Source organism: Pezoporus flaviventris, unplaced genomic scaffold (assembly GCF_033815535.1).
Source record: "Pezoporus flaviventris isolate CSIRO_AGI_PZ_B2104156 unplaced genomic scaffold, CSIRO_AGI_Pfla_v1 ptg000070l, whole genome shotgun sequence".
Lineage (NCBI taxonomy): Eukaryota > Metazoa > Chordata > Aves > Psittaciformes > Psittacidae > Pezoporus > Pezoporus flaviventris.
The window spans coordinates 6319052-6339041 of NW_026892618.1; the positions used below are offsets into that span (position 1 = coordinate 6319052).

The following is a 19990-nucleotide window of genomic DNA, read 5'->3' on the forward strand; positions in this document are numbered from 1 at the left end:
CTGGTTTGCTCATGTGTGTCAGTAGCACTCAGCATGTTTATTTATTGTAGAATCCAGTTCCATACTGGCAGGATATTTAAAAAGCATTCCTCATCCACCTTGTTTTGCTTATCCAAAGCAAAAGTAATTCCACTGGAACTAATGCGATTTCTTGTGTTCAGAATTTAGGTACATATCCAAGTTTCTTAAATAACTGCTGGAAGCACATTGAAGTAAACTGTGGTATTTGCAGTCCTCTTGAGAACAAATATGCTACCCAAGCCTGGAGTTGATGGGTTATTAATCTCAGTCTCTTCCAATGAAAATTCTCAGACTAGAAAAAACAAACCCAAATGTTTAATGGCCAAATATGAGCAAGGGTACTTCATTAGGCTAAATTTCAGAGAGCTTAAGGACATATATGTCATCCTTGCTATAAGTGAGGACTAATCAGTCTCAGTACACATAATTGCCTTTACATTCTGAAGGAAGATTTGTATTTCTTTGTCCATTACTAAACAGATTACAAGAAGCTTTCCTTTACTGTGTTTTTTTTTTAATTTAGTTTTAATTTTAATTAGCTTCTTCAATGCTGTTACAAAATATCATCACCGTTAAAATACCCCATTAATATCCAGGGTATTTCTGGAGTCTGAAAACTAATTTATCTCCAACAAGATAGCCAGTCCCACTGACACAACAGTTTCTATTCTAACACTATTTCAAATCAAGGAAGTTACTCCCTATCTTAGAACTAAAATGCAAATGGAATACACAACACTAGCTTTGAATGAGAAAGACTGTGCTATTTATTAATTTAATAACTGCTTTAACATTGTGATCATTTATCATCTCAGCCACACAGAAAAGTATACAGTTCCTTAAACATACATTAAAATGCTTACCTACAAAATTACGTATCATATGTATGTGTTTATATACATGCATACAATATTTTATATTTACATAAATTCAAACTGCATATTACGTGGTGACTTTCATTTCTTTGTGCACCCAGGTTGTCAGTGTTATTAAAACTGTGTCAGAGAAGGCACTACTATGCCAATGTGGACAATCGATGTAAATCAATTTACATATGTTGGGAAATCGTAGAATCGTAGAATCATAGAATAGTTAGGGTTGGAAAGGACCTTATACGTAAAATGATAAAATCCTGGGTAAAGTCTTACACTAAATAAAGTAGGTTTCTATAATTATATTTATCTGTTGACAGAGAAAATCTGTGTTTAAAAAGGCAGTTTCACAGAAAAGTCCTAGCTTTTAATTTAGCAACATCCTTTATAGTCACTGTTTTCCTCCGTATGGGTGTTCTGACAAAATTTGGTTTAGTTGTGGGGAATTACAGGAAGAGATAGCCTTCCATTGGAACTTGAAATAACGATCTCACTTTTCAGATACAATGCTGTCAAAGCCTTAAAGCAAGTTTAAATTCTATCAACTTGGGTGAGCTGTTGGGAATACAGACTCCCAGTTCAGAAAGGGAACATTTAAAAATATTTGTATGTTTCAGTTTAGATCCCTTCCAAGCTTTCACACCTTTGACTCAGCAATTAAATATAACTGGTCTTGTTTTGTTAAATTCTGTAACACCTACACATCTCGGGGATCAGAGAATAAGACAGCACACTTGCAAGTCAGACCAACTCAATTAAAACGTATAAAATGCAGTTTACTTATTCTAACAGAGATCACTGGTGTGAATTTTTTTGCTAGTAAGTATACATTGAGAAATACATAAAAGCCTGCTTCTCAAAAATACTTTTTCTTCAAAACCTCTTCAGAAATTTAGGCACTGTGTTATCGTTCCTTCTGAGTCACCCTCTTCAAACACCTTTCACCATGCCCAGAGAATCTCTTGTAGGCAGAATGTATTTAACTCAAAAGTACAAAGCAATTATTTGTTGCTTAATGTATCAAAGGCAGTTAAGATTATACAAGTTATTAGGCAAAGCACTAATATGCTTATCAATCCCAAGGTAAGATACACAGAGTCTTTGCTGGCTAGATAATTGAGAAGCAGGTGGTGAGAGGTCAGATTCTGCTGCTGCTGGGAACGTTCATGTTGTTTCATGTTGTTTCATGCTTTGTGTTGCCATTGCCGTCTTTAGACTCCTTGAGTATGTTACAGCTGTTCACATTATTGTTTTATTGTTTTTCTTCCTGAATCCTTGAACTTTAGATTTGTGTTTCACCTGAATTTATTATTTATGGTGTTATGCTGCAGGCTTTATCAAGGCTTAAACTTTAGGCTTTTTCTCAGGAGTCTGAGCCAGAGTTACACATCTGGGCAACTGATCATTGCTAGGCCTTGGATCATACAGCTGAACCCTTAGGAGGAGGGGTTGGAGGCAGGAGAGGATGGTACGCAGCAGCCAGGAAGCCACTGAGCTGAATGGGTACTTCTGAAAACCATAGGTATGAATTGCTGAGTATTTGTCTGCCTGCGTGCTGATAAGTGATGTAAGAAGCTCAGCCTCTCCCTCCTATGGCCACTCCCATCCAGGACCTCTCCTGCCTGGCCACTGGAGCCAGCCTGCTGCCCCAGGGACCCAGAGCCTCTGCCCAGGCTGAGGGACATAGAATCATAGAATCAGCAAGGTTGGAAAAGACCTAGAAGATCATTGAGTCCAATCATTACCCCAGGGCTGCCAAGACCACCACTAAACCATATCACTGAGGGGCCTCATCTACCCAGTTTGTGAACACTTCCAGGATTCTACCACTTTTCCTGCCAATGCCTGACCACCCTCTCTGTGAAGAAACTGTTCCTAATATCCAGTCTAAACATCCCCTGGCACAGCTTGAGGCTATTTCCTCTTGTCCTATCGCTTCTTACTTGGGAAAAGAGACTGATCCCCACCTCACTACAACCTCACTACAGCCTCCTTTCAGGCAGTTGTAGAGAGCAATAAGGTCCCCCCTGAGCCTTCTCTTCTCCAGATTAAACACCCCCAGTTCCTCAGCCATTCCTCATCACACTTGTGCTCCAGACCTTGCACCAGCTCCATTGCCCTTCTCTGAACCTGCTCCAGCACCTCAATGTCCCTCTTGTAGTGAGGGGCCCAGAACTCAAGACAGGATTCAAAGTGCAGCCTCACCAGTGCCCAGTACAGGGGAATGATCAGTGCCCTGGCCCCGCTGCCACACCATTGCTGATACAGGCCAGGATCCCATTGACCTTCTTGGCTGCCTGGGCACAAGCTGGCTCATGTTCAGCAGCCATCAGCACTCCCAGGTCCTTTCTTGCTCTGCAGTTTTCCAACCACTCTTCCCCTAGCCTGGAGCATTACATGGGGCCCAAATGTAGGACCCATCACTTTGCCCTGTTGAACCTCATACCATTGGCCTCAGCCCATCGATCCAGCCTATCCAGATCCCTCTGCAGAGCCTTCCTGTTCTTCAGCTGATCAACACTCCTGCCCAACTTGGTGTCATCTGCAAATTCACTGGGGGTGCAGTCGATCCCCTCATGCAGATCATCAGTGAAGATATTAAACAACACTGGCCCTAACAGCCCCAAGGGACACCACTAGTGGCTGGTCACCATCTAGATGTGATGCCATTTACCACCATTCTCGCCAGCCAGACAGTTTCCAACCCATCAAGGAACCGCTTATCCAGGCCATGAGCAGCCAGTTTCTCCAGGAAGACAGTGTCAAATGATTCTTCACTTATGTCCAAATACAAAATATCCTCAGCCTTTCCCCCATCAGCCAGGCAGGTCACCTTGTCACAGGAGGAGATCAGGTTGGTCAAGCAGGACCTGTTCTTCATGAGCCTGTGCTGTCTGAGGCTGATCCTTCAGTTTTCCCACATGTGCTTTATGGTCTCATTTAGGATCATCTGCTCCATGACCTTCCCTGGCTGATGCTTTCCTGTTTGCAAGTTCAAACAGTGAGGAGGCTACACACCGCTCCCCTCCATCCTCACCTTCCCCACCCCCAGCACCTACATACAGGACTCATATACAAGACAACTCACAGACCTCCTCTTCAGTGGGCAGAGGCAGAAGGTCACAAGTGCAGGCACGTACTCACTGTCTGCTCTCCAGGTTCACCAGCACACACACATGTTTGTGGATCCCTTGATGACCAGTGCAGCCCCTCTGCCTGCCCAGCATAACTGCCTGGATCCTGGGTCTCCATATGAGCCCCACAGGGTTCCCAACTTGATGGCTGGTCCAGCTTGGTGCTCACTGCAAACATGCAGCATTCATACACTTGCCCCTCATGCTCTCCACATCACAAGTCCCCCCAGACATACTAGCATGGACCCCATGCCTGTGGGAGTCTCGAGGGCCCTAGTTCCCCCTAGTCACTGGCTACTCCAGCTTGAAGTTTGCTGGTGAATATATGTGCGCAGCCCAGGCACATCACAAGTGGGGAAGACAGACTTTCCCCCTGCAACTGGCATGAGGCACATGAGCATTGGCCCATGTTTCTGTCCCAGTGATGCTGAGCTCCTTGCTTGCCTTGCTCACACTGTTACTCCCCCGACAGCTGGTTTTGGGAACAGTTACCATTCTCACCCAAGTGGCTAGGGATTCAAGACCCTTTCCAGTATCTCCTTGTCTTTCTTGTACTGAGGAGCCCAGCACTGGACACAGTACTCTCCACATGTGGCCTCACCAGGACTGAGCAAACGGGGGTTCACCCCCCTGAACCTGCTGGCCACATTCCTAGTACACCCCAGGATACTATTTGCCCTCCTGGCTGCAAAGGGGACACTGCCAGCTCATAATCAGCTTATCATCCACCAATACTCCCAAGTCCTGGTATTATTTATCTGTACCTTTTTAAGGAGGTTGTCAGTTTCTTTTGTTCTTCCTTTGTCTTTTAATCATTTATATCATTCTTCATGGTGAAGAAAGCAACCTTATTGCTTCTGATGCACAATTTGCGTCAGTCGTGCTGCTGGTGACAGGGCAGTGCATTTCTCTGACTTGCATCATGCTTCAGAATTCTGCTGAATTATTATGCTGTCAGTAAAAAGAGAAAAATAAGCACTGTTTTTTTATTTGGCGCAGAACGGTTTTACCTCCACTGATTCAGTGTCTCAACAAAACCCATTTTTACAAGCCTTTGCAATGCTTCAGTTCCTGAAAAGTCAAGAGTTATTCAAGTCACTCTTTTGGGATGTTCATGACAGTAATTTGTTTTCCGTGCTATTTTAACAAATATGCACAACTCATTAGTTAGGGTCCTAATGTTTTCTATCATTGGATCAACAAATATTTAGTATTTACTATGGTTATTATTTTACTTTACATGAGTGAACTAAGATTTGGATTTTGCTCACATAAATTCAAATGCTTTAACAAGGGGTCTAAGTTGGTGGCCCTCTTGTCCAGTCTAATCAACAAACACCTATGATAGGCAACTCTGCCTATCTTGAACCTAAAGCATACTGTAAAGAAGCTTTTTTCTTTCTCTTGATCCAGGATAGAACCTAGGGTGACTCAGTTGCCAATCATCAATAATATTAACAAACCAAACTCAGTGTTTTTTTCATTTGTATAATAGTTCTGAAAATATATTCCCCTGATTCACAGTCCTATGGAAAGTCCCTTTTTTTTTCCTGTCTTTTTCACATATTCAGAATCTTCCTGTCAGAAAGCTCTCCTTCCCCATTAATTCTGAAGGTACAGCCAGTTCAGAAGTGAGCTGATGCTTCTCCTCTATCCCACTCAGCTGCCAATCATTCCATGAACAGGAGTAATATTTAAAGAAACAGGGTCCCAAGAAGCTTGATGTGTTCCAGAAAGGAAAAAAAGACACCCCCAAATCACTTTTCCATGTCAATAAAAGCTTTGAACCACCTTGAATCTTCTCTCACTCTCCATCTTGATTTGTTGTAACTTTCAACAATCACCATTAGACAAACTGGGAAAAACCTTTCTTTCTTAGGAATGAGGTATAAGTAGCACTGGAATGAGCCAAATGCTGTTCTTATGGCCCTGAGATTCATGGAAAAAATAAATCAACAAAAAATAAATCAACAACAACTTTGGCAGATATGAATTCAGTGACATGGCCAGCAGCAGGCTATGGGGAGACACTATTTTTGCTTCTGTTTTTCTCTCTTCTGTTTTATTGTTTGTTTTGGTTTGTTTGTTTCCCTCCCCCCCCCCCCCCCCCCCCCCAATTTCTTAGATCATGTTAATGTTCAGAAAACTAGCACGTGAAACTTTCTGTCCTATCCTTTGACTCACAGTTATCTTAGTGCACCAAGTATTTTTTCACCATGCACCAGCACCTCAGAAGGCAAGAGGAACTGAAGGACTATTCCACCATCAGAACACAGATGGGTTTGGTGCAGTAGAAAATTTTGCATTGCTGTACATCATGCTGTGCCCATGCCAACAATGATGCCAACCTTGTATATGGAAAGGTGATAAGACTGGCTAAAAAAAGACACTGAATTTGCGTCAATGCATTTCTTTTACAGGCCTTTCAGTATCTGTAAACTTTCACTCAGTATTTGCAAGGTTTCTTCACAACTGTGAATAGTAATAACCTTTCTAAAGCTGAGATTCACTCTCTAAGCTTTTCAGGTTAAGAAAAGTCACATGAAACAATGGAAGTCACAGATCGGAAGCACTTTAGTCACGCAAACATAAGTCTTTGTGCTAATTAACCTATTTAACACAGTATTGATGCAGGACATTTTAAGAGAAACACAGTTACACAGATCTGACTGCTGTCAGTTGCATTTTCTGCTCATGTTGTCTCTAGTAATTTCCATTTTGCTTCACAGTTCTAAGGGAAAGCACTTCTTCAGTCTGTAGTTATTCTACAGCAATCATTTGAATTACTTCTGTATTACTGCTTAAGTAAAAGAAAAGGTGAACAACTCATGTACATGCAAGTCTTACTGTTCATGAATGCATTGCTCTTGTGAATGCATAGGCAGAGCCAACGCTTTTCACAAGAAAGAAGAATCATTGTGGATGTCCACAGCACAGAATGAAAGGGTGTGTGGCAGCTATAGGAGTGGGGTACCAGAATGCAGACCTTGCATGCCTAAGACCTGCAGGAAACATTCAGCTTCAGCTGACGCTGTGTGTGGTGCATGAAGCAGTTGCTTCTTGGAAAGGGGCACTAACAACTGTTGGAACAGTCACAGGTTGGATTTTGTGGACCAAGCATTCTACATTGTGTCCACAAATCAGGCAAGGATTTCTATTCAGTCTTAGTCAAGCATGCATCTGCTGTCAGCATACAATAACATATGCTGCCTTATGAATCAGCATCAATGGAAGTGCTGAGACAAAGCACTCAACCCCTCATGAAAATCGTAAAGCAAGAAAGGGAAGGCAAACAGTAACAGTAAAAGCCAGGATGGAGACAGCCCATTAATGAATAGCAATAGTGGTGGGTCAAGGTAGACTGAGATATTTTAATTAACCTGAAACCATTCAGTGTAAAATTCGCATCAGATCAAGAGAAAATGTGTACTATAACATATTAAGATCCAGTGAGCTACAGCTCCAAAGGAAGTGGCACAGTGTCTTTGCTCTGTGCAGGGAAACTGTCTGATTTTTGCTAATTGAGATATGAAAGTGCCAAATGTGGGGCTTCTATTCAATGTAGGTGCCTGTTTGATGGTAGTTCTGAGGTGGCACTGCACTGTGTAAATCAGTGTGTTGATTTTCTCTGGCACTTCAGCTGAGGAACTGCCGTTCCTCAGTCTTGTTCTCCTTTCTGTCCATATTTATCCTGCAGAGGTTAAAAAGTAGTAATGGATAAACATGGATACTTCTTAGGTAGAGACCTCCTCTAGAGCTGAACTACATCTGGAACTACACTGAAGTGTAGATCAAAAGCTTGGCTAGGACATGGAGTAGGTGATCAATTAGAATTTTTTTCCCCTCCTCCATCCTAAAGCTCAGCAAAGCCTACAGAATATAACGTCTTTTTAGAACTGTTGTGAAACATCTGGAGTTCAATGAGAGGGGAAGAAAAAGCCTGAGGTATTAGATGCAGAGTGACTTTCAGGGATCAGTGCATTAGACAATTGATAAGCAGAAGAGGGCTTCAATTAAATTTTCTGCTAATTTAAGAAAGTAACTGTACAGATAGTTATTTTGTTAATAATTAGCCTCTAAAAATAGCAAAGCTCTACTTTTTCATGTGAATTTCAGCTGTTTAATACTGAGAAAAGGCCTAAAAATAACTGGGTTTATAGTTGATTAGCACTTTCTGGTTCTTGTTCTGTATCACTAGAGGGTCAGACAGGATGATGATGGGGTGGAGAAGAGGCTGTCCAGCGGCACAACTACTTCCCGTATATGAAACACATCATGAACATTGATAGTGGGGGCTATAGTAGTGTGTGTGTCCCTTTTCATGCGTTTGCCAGGGTTTTGTAATGTAGCTTTGAAGTACCAAGCTATTTTATGTTTCCTTTCCACTTTGTGTCTATCTTGAAGAGTTTCTTATAAGGAGGTATAGAATTAATTATTTGTACATCACTGGAACCACGATTCTGTTTAGCAAGGCAGGCACTTAGGCAACAGCAAAGACAGTAGTATCATCCAGGAAGAAAATAAACAATGGAAAAGTTCACACTTCTCTGGCATCGTAGCTTCGTAACTCTTTATGCAATGATCTGCAACAAACTTCCTCTTCACTGCCTTCAACTTTGGTATTTTCAGTACAGGCTTCTATAACTTCTGTTGCTATTTCTAAAACAAGCTGTGCCTTGTGATGTGAGGCGTTTTAAAGTAATCTGGCACATGAATATCTCTCTTCACTTGGAGTTGAATAAAACCATCAGTCATGTTTACATTTCTGCTCACTGCTTCCAGGTAACAGTAGCATGCCTTCCATGGCTTACAGTTGACCACAAAGTGAGAACAACTGCTAACAAACCCCTAACAAAGATGGGGTTTCATGCCTCAGAAAAACTTGTCCTCAAATATTTTTTTAACTTCATGTTGTGTCCCGTCCCGTCCCCCCCCCCAAAAATAAAAAAGAGCTGAATTGCCTAATCATCCTTAAAATACAGCTCATTACCTAGCATTCTGACTAGAGAACCCTGAAGATCCTTATGCACCATTTATGGCTTTGTAGTCATGGTGATAAATAGTATGTAATTCAGAATTTATGTGGAGTTTGATCAGCTTACCTGGGTGACCCACCACACATTATGGAGGCTTCTTTTATAGGGCCTTGCAAGCTGAATGTCAGGCTTTGCAGAGAAGTGAAAGGGCAGTCTTTTTATTCTCCCCTATGAGGTACACTGTAGAAAAGAGGTATGAAGGTGACGCTGATGAGTCCCTTCTGATGTACATAAAAGGGAACAGGCCAACAAGGGCAGAACAGTGAGAAACCTAGCTAGATCTTCCTGCCAGCTAGTTCAACACATTTGTGCAAAGGCAGTCCTAGAAAACTGCCTTGTTATTTACTGAGCCCCACATTACAGAAAGAAAAAGAACTGGTTTGTGACTTGCTTAATAACAATATAGGCTTTGAGCTACGCCAAGGAAAACACAGCATGAAACAATTTCTTCATCCTATTTGATTGCAAATATATTCCGTCTCAAAAAATGAGGCAAGACTGGTGCTATTTGACTGTGTTGCAGAATACAAGGGGGAGGGCAAGACTAACAACTGCAGTTTAAACCAGGGCTGTTAACAGCAATATGGCACCTTCACAACCTTCTCACTCTGCCATGCCAAACCTGAATGGGTGTTGGAAGTGAGAGTTTAGCCCCTGGACAGTACACTGTAGCTGAGTATTACTTGTTGGGGTAGAATTGCTTACCCGATCAGGCCAGATGGGATATTATGATTTCAGTATCAGTGCAAGCAGCAAGCATTTAGTGTTAACAATTATCAGTGCCAAATATAGAGGTGACTCTGCAATGAATGCACAGGAATGAAACTGATATGGTTTATTTTTAGATTCCTTGAGTTTGAGACCAGTATTTTAAAATCAGACGTAAGACCTGAAGCATTTTATTAATGCAGAGACAGTTCATCCCCATGTGCAACTCCCTGAGAGGCAACTTGGAAATAAAATGACACTAAACTTGGAAAAGCTCTTTATTTCCCAGAGGCTATAGCCTAATTCAGATGGAAAAATCTGTTATCATCTTTTCCTTTATTTGTCATGTTCAACAATTGACAGGCAATAGATGTACCTCAGAACTTCCCTCTGAACTACCACAAAAGCTAAACCTCTAATAGCCCTGTTAGAATAACAGATTGTTTTTCATTCTTGTAAGTATGCCTCTTGATTGCTTTTGATCTAGAGAGTTTTGGATGTAGTGCTGCAAAGAGATCTGTCAAAACTCCTGAAACCCAGAAATCTCAGAAGGAAAATCTGTTGCAGGAAAACATACAATATAGTTTATACCTGCCTGTTTTTTTTCTGGAAAACTGAATGGAAGAGCACGAAAAGAATTCCATGGTGATCAGTCAACTTAAGTGCTTCCTGGCCTTTAATGGCTATTTTAGGTGTTACGTGCACTTCAAATTTTGATAGAGTACCGATTATGTAACATATGGCTGACGATAGCATTGTTAGCTTTCAGTTGACCTCAGTTTTTAGTTCTAAATTCCCATTATGATATCAGACAAGTCTGTCTATGACAAGTTGATCTGGCATTTCAATCACTCCGTGTAGAAACTTCAGAGCAGTGCTTCAGCAGTTTGAAGTGGCTGAAAAAAGAGTCACTTCAAAGCAAGCAGTTTCAAGAACCAGTTCTCTCTCACAGTTTTCTTTCTTACATGGTCTATGTCTCATGTTTGTTAAACATTCTGTTTTCGGTCTTAGATGGTACAGGTATCAAATATGAATAAAGAGAGTGCATTCTACCTGTATGGAAATTTAGGTGTTGGAGATGCAATACACAAGAAGAAATGGAGTGGATGAGGGAGTTTTGTTAACAAATGACTCCTGCATCTCCCAGGAAACTAAATTAATGGATCGCATACACCACACAGCTCCGTACAGTGCTTTCTGCACATGCTGAGAGACTTTCAGATAGTATCAAGCACTTTCAGATATTGTGAGCATTCTCAGACTTACCTCATTAATACATTACCTAACAAGTAAAGATCTGTTGTGAATCCTGTCCTTCTTGTTGGCAGCACTGTGTTCAAAATCCTTTGATTATGAGCTTTTCTTTGCGGGGAAACTATTAATTTATTACAACTCACCTCTCACAAAGCTGTGGCAGTTCGGCATAAAAAGACACTAAAGAAAAAATCTAGCTCTTAACTGCCTTGTGTCAATGTTTGGAGTCACCCACTTCAGCCAACAATAATTTGCCATTACTCCGCACTAATGTGGGTATCTCCAGAAGAACGTCAAGGAAAAAACCATTAAAGGAATTTACCAATTCAAAGCAAGTAAGTTAAAGAGCCAGGAAAAGAAGGCAGCTTATGATACCCCAGGTGTCTTTGGTCTTATTATCTCCTAGCTAGTTACAATAATATCACTGTGCTAGTCAGAGAGAGAAATTTTTTCTTTTAATGTTGCCTCTTAACAATATTCCATGTTCTCCTAGGTTTGCCCCATACCATCCCAGCCTCCTCAGCCTACTGTTGTTCCAAAGCCAGTTCAATCTGTCATACATGTCCCATTGCAACCAAGCTGCCCAGGCCGAGGCAAGATGGCAAAACTCATCAATCCAGAAGAGATGACATCCAGGGATTATTACTTTGATTCCTATGCTCATTTTGGAATTCATGAGGTAATCTTATATTTATTTCATCATCATCATCATCATGTTATTAATCATAATAATGTTTGATTTATTAGTTATTTACCCCATTTCCCTTGCTTATGATTATATTCCTGTGACTTTCCTCAGAAGATCATATAATCTGGTTCAGTGCCAAAGATATCACGCACTTCTCTAGAGACCTGTACTCAAAACCTGTGTCCCACTTACTTCCTTATAAATGCGTTCTCAATGCAGTTTATATTAGCTATCCGTACAGTGGTAATCTTCATCAGTAAATCAATTTAGTGTATTTATGAGGGCTGTGAACTAACACAAACACACATAGAAACTACCTTATTGCTAAGTTAGGTCTTTTGTTCTCTTTCATATTGGAGCACAGATCCCAGCAGAACAGCTACTCAACTGATATGAAAAGCCAAATGATTTTGTGACTCTTGACATGTTACTTGAATGAATGGGCTGCATTAGTGGGAATATATAGCCCAATAGCCTCCAATAAATACTCTCCTGGAAAGAACACAAAATACATGAGGTGTATATTTACCATCAGAATATTTACCTTCAGAAAGCTGACTGTAGACCAGTTCTAAAGAAGACACTAATATCTTATATTTACATTACCTAAGAGGATGGGATCTTAAATACTAGGGTGCAAAAAGGCCAACAATGTGAAATCAGTGGCACTTTTCACAAACCACTTAAAAACCAGTACCTATTTCTGTTACTCTAGTAATTGATTGGAGGGCATATACGTAAACAGAAGATTTGTATCTACCAGTTACATGTTGCCAGAGTAGCATTCAGAAATTCCATCCAAGAATGGAAGAAGATAGAGGACCAACTGAGTGGGAAGGAGACCTAAGGGAAATAATGAAGACACATCAGAAACTCAAATCAGATTGAGACCTTGATGGAAGAAGCTCTGTAGGTCTCAGGGAGTGCAAGAAGTACCTGAGACCTTTTGCTGAGGCTGTGAAGTGGGAGGTTGCCTTCTTGCCTGCAGAAGGTGTGCGTTGACTGATAAAGAATCTGTGTTAACAGGTAACGGAGCTGCTAGAGGAGGTTAGCTGACTGGATCTTGTGCTCTGACAAGTACAAGAACCTAAATACTCAACTATACTGAAAGGAGGAGCAGTCAGAGTCTGTACTTACCAGGTTTGAAAATGGAGACTCCTCTGACAGTGAAGGCTGGAAACTTGTAACTTCTGGCAACACCTGGAAGGCTCCTGATCTACCTGCACATCTCTACCTACAAAATAGGTTCAATGCCTTCATTGTAAATGAGGGATGGGAAGTTCTGTCCAATGAAGCATCAGAAATGGTTGGCCCTGAGCCATGCAGAAGCACTGGGAGAAAGCAACAAGTAGTGGAAGTCTTTCTCTTGCAAGGGACAGGGGCCCCTATCTGCTCACCTGACCTGCTGTCTCAGCATTTGGATCTGGGACACTGTGGAGAGGCTGCTAACGTATGTCCACCCATTAGATCAGCCTTATAGTGCTACTGCTGCTATTCTACATGAACACCAATGAGACTTGGAGCATATAAAGTGTGACTACACAACTCTTGGGATGATGATCAACAGCAAGCTGTGCCAGGTGCTTTTTTGCCTCAGTTGTACCAGTGAGAACAAGGACTTGAGGAGAAGTGCTTCTGCAGGTCCACAAATGATTGTGCAGCTGGTGTCAATGACAAGTTTCCAGCTTTTATGTCTACGGGACCTTCTTTGAGGGTGGAGGTCTGCTAGGAAGATACGTAATCCACGTGACAAAACAGAAAGGCCAAAACTGTCTTTGCCAACAGTCTGGCTAAGCTGCTGAAGAGATCTTAGCTGAGAATGATAGAGGGTGATCACCCACAGTCACACGGGGAAGTTGCAGACTGAGTTTGTAAGCAAAAAATGCATGGTGATGGAGAAGACCTCATAGTCAGTCAATAAAGCAGAGCAGAAGGGGCCCACTCCAAGTGTAAGCACAGAAAAAAGGAAGGACCTAGAGGCAACATTGTGGGAGAAGGTCTCATAGCTTTTCTGGAAAATCAACGTGACAGCAAGCTTCTCTGAAGTGCCTGTACACTAATGCATGCAGCCTAAGAACTGAACAGGAGGAATTAAAAATCAGTGTGCAGTTGCATGGCTACAATCTCACTGGGATCATGTTGATCCCTGTGAGATTGCTCACATGACTGGAATGCCAGAATGGCTGGATTCAGGATCTTTAGGAGGGACAGACTGGGAAGGTGAGATGGCAGACAGAACAACGGAATGCATGGGACAGATGATGAGCTTATGGGTTAGGTTTAAATGGCAGACTGAGATGGTTGACAAGGTTGTGGTTGTCTGCTACAGACCACCAGGAAAAAGAAGTAGATGAGGCCTTCTTCAGACAAGTGAAAGAAATCTCATGTCTGCATGGGACTTGAGTCTGATTTTTGGTCCATGGGAGACTTTAATCATGCTGGCATCCGCTGAAAGGCAACTGAACAGGACATAAGCAAACCAGGACATTTTTAGAGTACATGGTGATAAATTCCTGGCACAAATGACCTGAATCAGTTGGAGAGAGGTGTGTGCTCTGCTGGTACTGATACTTACTAAAACGAATGAACCATCTGGGGATGTGATGGTCTTGGCTGCAGTTACCATGAGATGAAGTTCAGGATCCTGAGACTATGGATGCTCTCTCAGGGTCTATGCTGTTTGTCTTGTTGACAAACCTGGGTTTTAGGAGAGCAGCCTTCATCCTTTTCAGGTGTCTGCTTGGAAAAATCTCACGGGAGATATATTTATATACATTGGTATACATTGATAAGATCCCCATCATCCCTCTCTTCACCAGGCTGAACAATCCTACCTCTCTCAATCTCAAATGTCAGATGCTCCAATCCCTTAATCATCATCATGAGCTGTGACTGGATCTGTGACAACATCTCTTGTTCTGGGTAGCCCAGAGCTGAACACAGAACCCCAGATATGGTCTCATGAGTGTTGAACCACCTCCCTTGACCTGCTGGTGATGCTTTTTTTTTTTTCATGAAGTGCATGTATTCCTGCTATCAATAAAGCAAAAATCAACACCTGACAAAGCCAACTTAAAATAGTGAGAAAGTAATCTAGGCTATACATTAATATCTTCTGGAAATTGGTCTTATAAATGAGTGAACAAAAGAGCAGTAAGGGAGTATCATATAGCACAGTATCTCCAAGCTTTGCTATGGACTTCCTGCATCACTTTGGGTAAGGCTATCAAAACTGCTGTTTTATAATGCTTTATGGAACAGTTTTGTTTGTATTCAACCTTCTCTGAGGCTCTAGGTTGTGCATGATTTAAGAGAAAGGGAAAAACTTGGATTTCTCTATGGCTTCCATCTATGACAAAAGCAGTGCTGTGGTTAGGTTGCATTCTGGTTGTCAATTGTAACAGTGAAGTAGTATTTAGAGAAATAAAACTGTACAAAGGATATCACGCTTCTTCTTAACAATTCAGTTCTAAGCAGCTGGTATTTTACAGTTGCTTTGATGTGTGCACACCACTCTTCAGGTTGTGTATTAATAATGCTTGAATTATAAGAAGAGAATGCATTCAGCAGCAGTGATGGATGCATATAAGCTCTTCAAATAGTAACACAATGGGTTTTTTTCATCACAGGAAATGTTAAAGGATGAAGTGCGCACATTAACCTATAGAAACTCAATGTATCACAATAAACATGTTTTTAAAGATAAGATTGTCCTTGATGTCGGAAGTGGCACAGGAATCCTCTCCATGTTTGCTGCAAAGGCAGGAGCCAAGAAGGTATATGGGGTAAGAAGACTTTCTGTCATATTTTGAGTTTGCACATTTTGCCTGAGAATGTCTTGGTGATTTACCTTTTCCTGTTTGTCTTGGTCTGAAATTCTTCTCCCCAAGCTGTTGTATGGCCTGATTTACAGTGACTTTAGTGGAGTTGTCTTGCTTTCTATGACTTGCAGTGGTGTGCCTTTTCCAAATTTAGAAACAATGTCTTTTCTGTGTGTGAATCTTCGGTGATCTGCTACATATCCATGTTTCTTCTTGGCTGCAAAAAACAATGTTAAAGGGACTCACTCATACTCAGTGGAGTCAAAGGAAATATCTTGCTTTTTTTAATTCTTAAGTTCTGCAACTTTGTAGCCTTGGAACCTAATTTCTTTAATACACTTTTCCTTGTACATTACAACTCAGCAAATTATGCAAGAAAGCATTTGCATGTTTTCTGTGCCAACAGTAATGCTTTTCAGAGGCAGAAAGGAATGACTACCTTGATACATTGAACTTCAGAAGCACAAACACGCAGTTCTCTGCAGGGAAGTCATTAAAGAGAGCACATGCTTGCTTTTAAGTATATTGAGAGCTATTTGTACTGACTCTAAAATTACAAAGACAATTTCTTTTTGCTTTGGACTTCTGTTTGTGTCCTGCAGACACAACACAATGTAGAAAAGGGCAAGTGGATTCTTTGTGTACTTCTTCGAAAAAATTGTTTACTAAAACTCAGTTTGCTACCTGTGTGCATTTGAAGGCACTGACATAGCTAAGTATCAAAACTATGCATACTTATTGCTGGTAGTGATACATGAACTAGCAGGACTCCTGTTGAATTCTCAGGCTTGTATTTTCAAAATCCAGTGTTAATTCTGAGTGCCTCATCTGAGTATCATCTGAGTATTAGGCTAGAGCATGGACATATAGGTAGCTGAAATCAGAAGGTGCTGGCAAAGTTTTGGGAGTTTAGACATGAGACTTAATACAGAGTTGGCAGCTAGAATGTATTTCTTGTTAACCAAATACACAATTTATTATCTCAGTGCCTTAGGAAGAATAAACCTGTAGCCTTCTCTGATGCAGGAATGCAGGTCTCATGCAAGGATGTTGCAGTGCTGTAAAAATATAAGCATATACAAAATTATGATGCTGTCTCTCAGATCCCTGGCCATATGGTCTTCTTCCCTCCCTTGTGCTGGCACGGGTGCTTATTTGATTCTACAGTGAGCCAGCTCACTGGCAGCAAATTCACCCGATAAAAGAAAAATAAATACTTTTCCACAGGTCTGTGGTTGTTGTTTTTTTTTTTTCCTGCTTTGGACTACTTTACAGTTCAGGCCGTATCTCAGGCATTTATAAAGCTCAGTAGCACACTAGTGTCAACTCATCCACGGACTGTTCAGCACTGAAGGTGGGGGGGACATGGTATGCAGGAAACAGCTCTCAAAGGATCTCACCTAGGTGTGAAACTCCTCTGCTACAGCCTAAGAGTTTTAACCTTCTTGCCACATGAGCTACCTCAGCATGAGTCCCAGCAAGATACGGAGTTGTGTTTGCATTGGAAAAGCAGATATTTCAGAGATCTGGGAGTGGCAATCTTACTGTTAAACTCAGACTTTATGGTCCTATTCACAAAAATTGCCAATGGAAACTGCGAGTGTTCCTTTTGAAAAGCAAGCATTTGCCATAGAGCCGAGCTGTTCCAGTTACTTCTCTACAGTTAGATGTGATTTTTCAAATAGCATGATGTGGGAACTGCTGACAAATGCAAAGTGTTGGTTTTTTGACTGCAGCACCACTGAAATCACCCCTCTTTCTCACTCCTGAGATTTGAGAATTTGAACCTTTTCTCAGGTTCAAATTCATCCAATACCCTGTCTGGTTCTTCTTATCCCTTTTTACTCACTGTTGGAACTTATTCTTGTTACTACCTCAGCCAACTGCTAGAATAATCTGGGTCTTCAAGAGGTGTAAATCTTAGAATCACTGACTCATAGAAAGGTTTAGTATAGAAGACGCCTGGAAGTATCTAATCCAGTCTCCTACTCAGAGCAGATTTTAATTTGAAACTGTACCAGGTTGCTCAAAGCCTTGTCCTGTCCAATTTGAAAGATCTCCAAGGATATGGAGACTCTAAATCCTCTCTTGGAACCTATTCTAGTGCTACAGTCAGCAGGTATTTCCCTTGATACAGCTCATGAGCACTGACTTACCCTGTCATTGTGCACTTCAGAGAAGAGTTTGACTTTGTTTTCTCTGCAAGCCCTTTTTTAGATAGTTAACTACTGGATTGGGAGAATCTCTTTTACAAGCTGAACAGAACCAGCCCCCTCAGTTTTTCTTCTTTCTTCACATGCTCTGACCCTTGACCATTGTGGGAGGATGACAGTAGACTGTGCAATGGTGTTCATCTATTTGGGGAGCTGTTGTAAGACATGTAGAGATAAGATTGACATGTGGCTATTGGTACTTGGGAGGGGTGACTGAGGGATAGAAAAATACATTCAAGTATCCCTTGAAAACTTGGCTCATCTGCTTCATTTAGTCATACAAAATTCGGGGCAGACACTGAAGTAGAACTATCTGAATTCTATAGTATTTTCAGATGAACAAGACAGTGTAGGTAAGAAGGTAAACAGACACATACAATTAAGGGACATATTAGATGTTATCTGATTTGTATAAAAGGTGGTGATGAGAACACAGCCCAGGGGAGAAGAACTGTGGGAATGTGGTGGCTCTTTGGGAAAAGACTCCAGTAGAAGAGGAGGCATTGGCAGCATTAGATTGTAGAGATGAACATACACACACAGAAATAAATAGAGCTGAAAAAACACACAGGTCCCTCAAGGGTCCATACTGGCACCACGATTATTTAATATCTTCATTAATGACATAGATAGTGGGTTTGAGTTCACCCTCAGCAAGTTTGCACATGAGACAAAGCTGAGTGGTGCAGTTGATATACTTGGAGGAAGTGATGCCGTCCAGACAGACCTTGAGAGGCTTGAGATGCTCACCAGTGTGAACCTCATGAAGTTCAAGAAGGCCAAGTGCAAGGTCCTTCACTTAATCAGGGAAATCCCCAATGTCAGTACAGACTGGGTGATGAATTGATTGAGAGCAGTACTGCAGAGAAGGACTTGGGGATACTGGTGGATGGAAAATTGCGTATGAGTCAGCAGTGCATGCTTACAGGTTAGAAAGCAGATTGTATCCTGACCTGTATAAAAAGAAGCATGGCCAGCAGTTGACAAAGGTGATACTCTCCCTGTACTCTGCTCTGGTGAGACCTTGCCTGTAGTACTGTATCCAGCTCTGGGGTCACAAGTACAGGAAAGACATGGGCCTGTTATAGAGAGTCTAGAGAAGGGCCACAAAAAATATCATGGAGCTGAAACACCTCTTCTGTGAAGAAAGACTGAGAGTTGGGCTTGTTCAGCCTGGAGAAGGGAAGTCTTTGGGGAGACAATAAATGTGGCCTTTCAGTGTATAAAGGGGGCTTATAAGAATGACGGAGAAAGACTTTTTACAAGAGCCTATAGTAATAGGACAAGGGGCAATGGTTTTAAACTGTCAGAGGGTAGATTTAAATTGGATATAAGGAAGAATTTTTTTACTGTGAGGATGATGAGACCCTGGAACAGGTTGGCCAGAGTTGTAGATGCCCCATCCCTGGAACTGTTCAGGCCAGGTTGCATGGGGCCTTAAGCAACCTAGTGAAAGATGCTCTTGCGCATGGCACTAGATGATCTTTAAGGTCTCTTCCAACCCAAATAATTCTATGACTGTAAACTGAGGTACTGACATATTTCGTTGGAACACAGTTTTTGTAAAATCCAAGTGCTTTGTAATATTGGACAGATTTGAGCAGATCACTGACTTGAAAGAGAATTGAGGGAAAGCCTGACAACACTCTTTTTATTTTTTCTCATTTCTTCACCTAGAGAATTCAGTATTTTCTTTTTTTCTGAAATGAATTGCTTTTTAAAATAAATTTGTACCACAATACAGAATCCAAGTCAAAGTAGAGACAAAAATCTTTAGACATCCTAAAGCAATTTTATTTCTGAAATACATATTCCTTCCTGTAACATTTGAGTAGGGTTTTTTTTATTATTTTTTATTGTTTTGCTTCGTTGAGAATAAAGCTGATTTGGGGAACTCATAGTCATTTGTGAAGTATAATTTTTTATTTCTTTGCATCTTTTTCTTCAGAAAGGTTGGAAAGCCACCTCCAAAAACCTACATACCCATGCTTTATTAAAAAAAAATAGACCAAGACAAACAGCAAGAATGGGCTATGAAAATGACAGGCAGATGTGAATACAGACAGGAAAAATGAGTGTGTTGTAATGGCTGTGAGTATAGATGAGGCATATAGTCTATAGAGTTTACAGTAAGGAAAGAAGAAGCTGAAGGGAGAAAAAGGACGAAGTTCTCTCCATTTGTCCCTTGGACTCTTTGGACTATCACTCTGGTGTTCCTTTCTACATGCCAGTTTTGATTTATA

At 41.2% G+C, this 19990-nt stretch overlaps 1 protein-coding gene across 3 annotated transcripts in view; it reads left to right on the forward strand.

The window, feature by feature from the left end:
• PRMT8 (protein arginine methyltransferase 8) overlaps nt 1-19990 on the forward strand; it is a 60369-nt gene that overhangs the window by 15573 nt on the left and 24806 nt on the right. For 2 of the 3 annotated variants that reach the window (XM_061472217.1, XM_061472219.1), the window contains exons 2-3: nt 11519-11704; nt 15343-15498. In XM_061472217.1, coding sequence (XP_061328201.1) covers nt 11519-11704; nt 15343-15498 — 342 coding nt within the window. The remainder of the gene's footprint in view (nt 1-11518; nt 11705-15342; nt 15499-19990) is intronic. The other variant, XM_061472218.1, reaches the window with a different exon arrangement.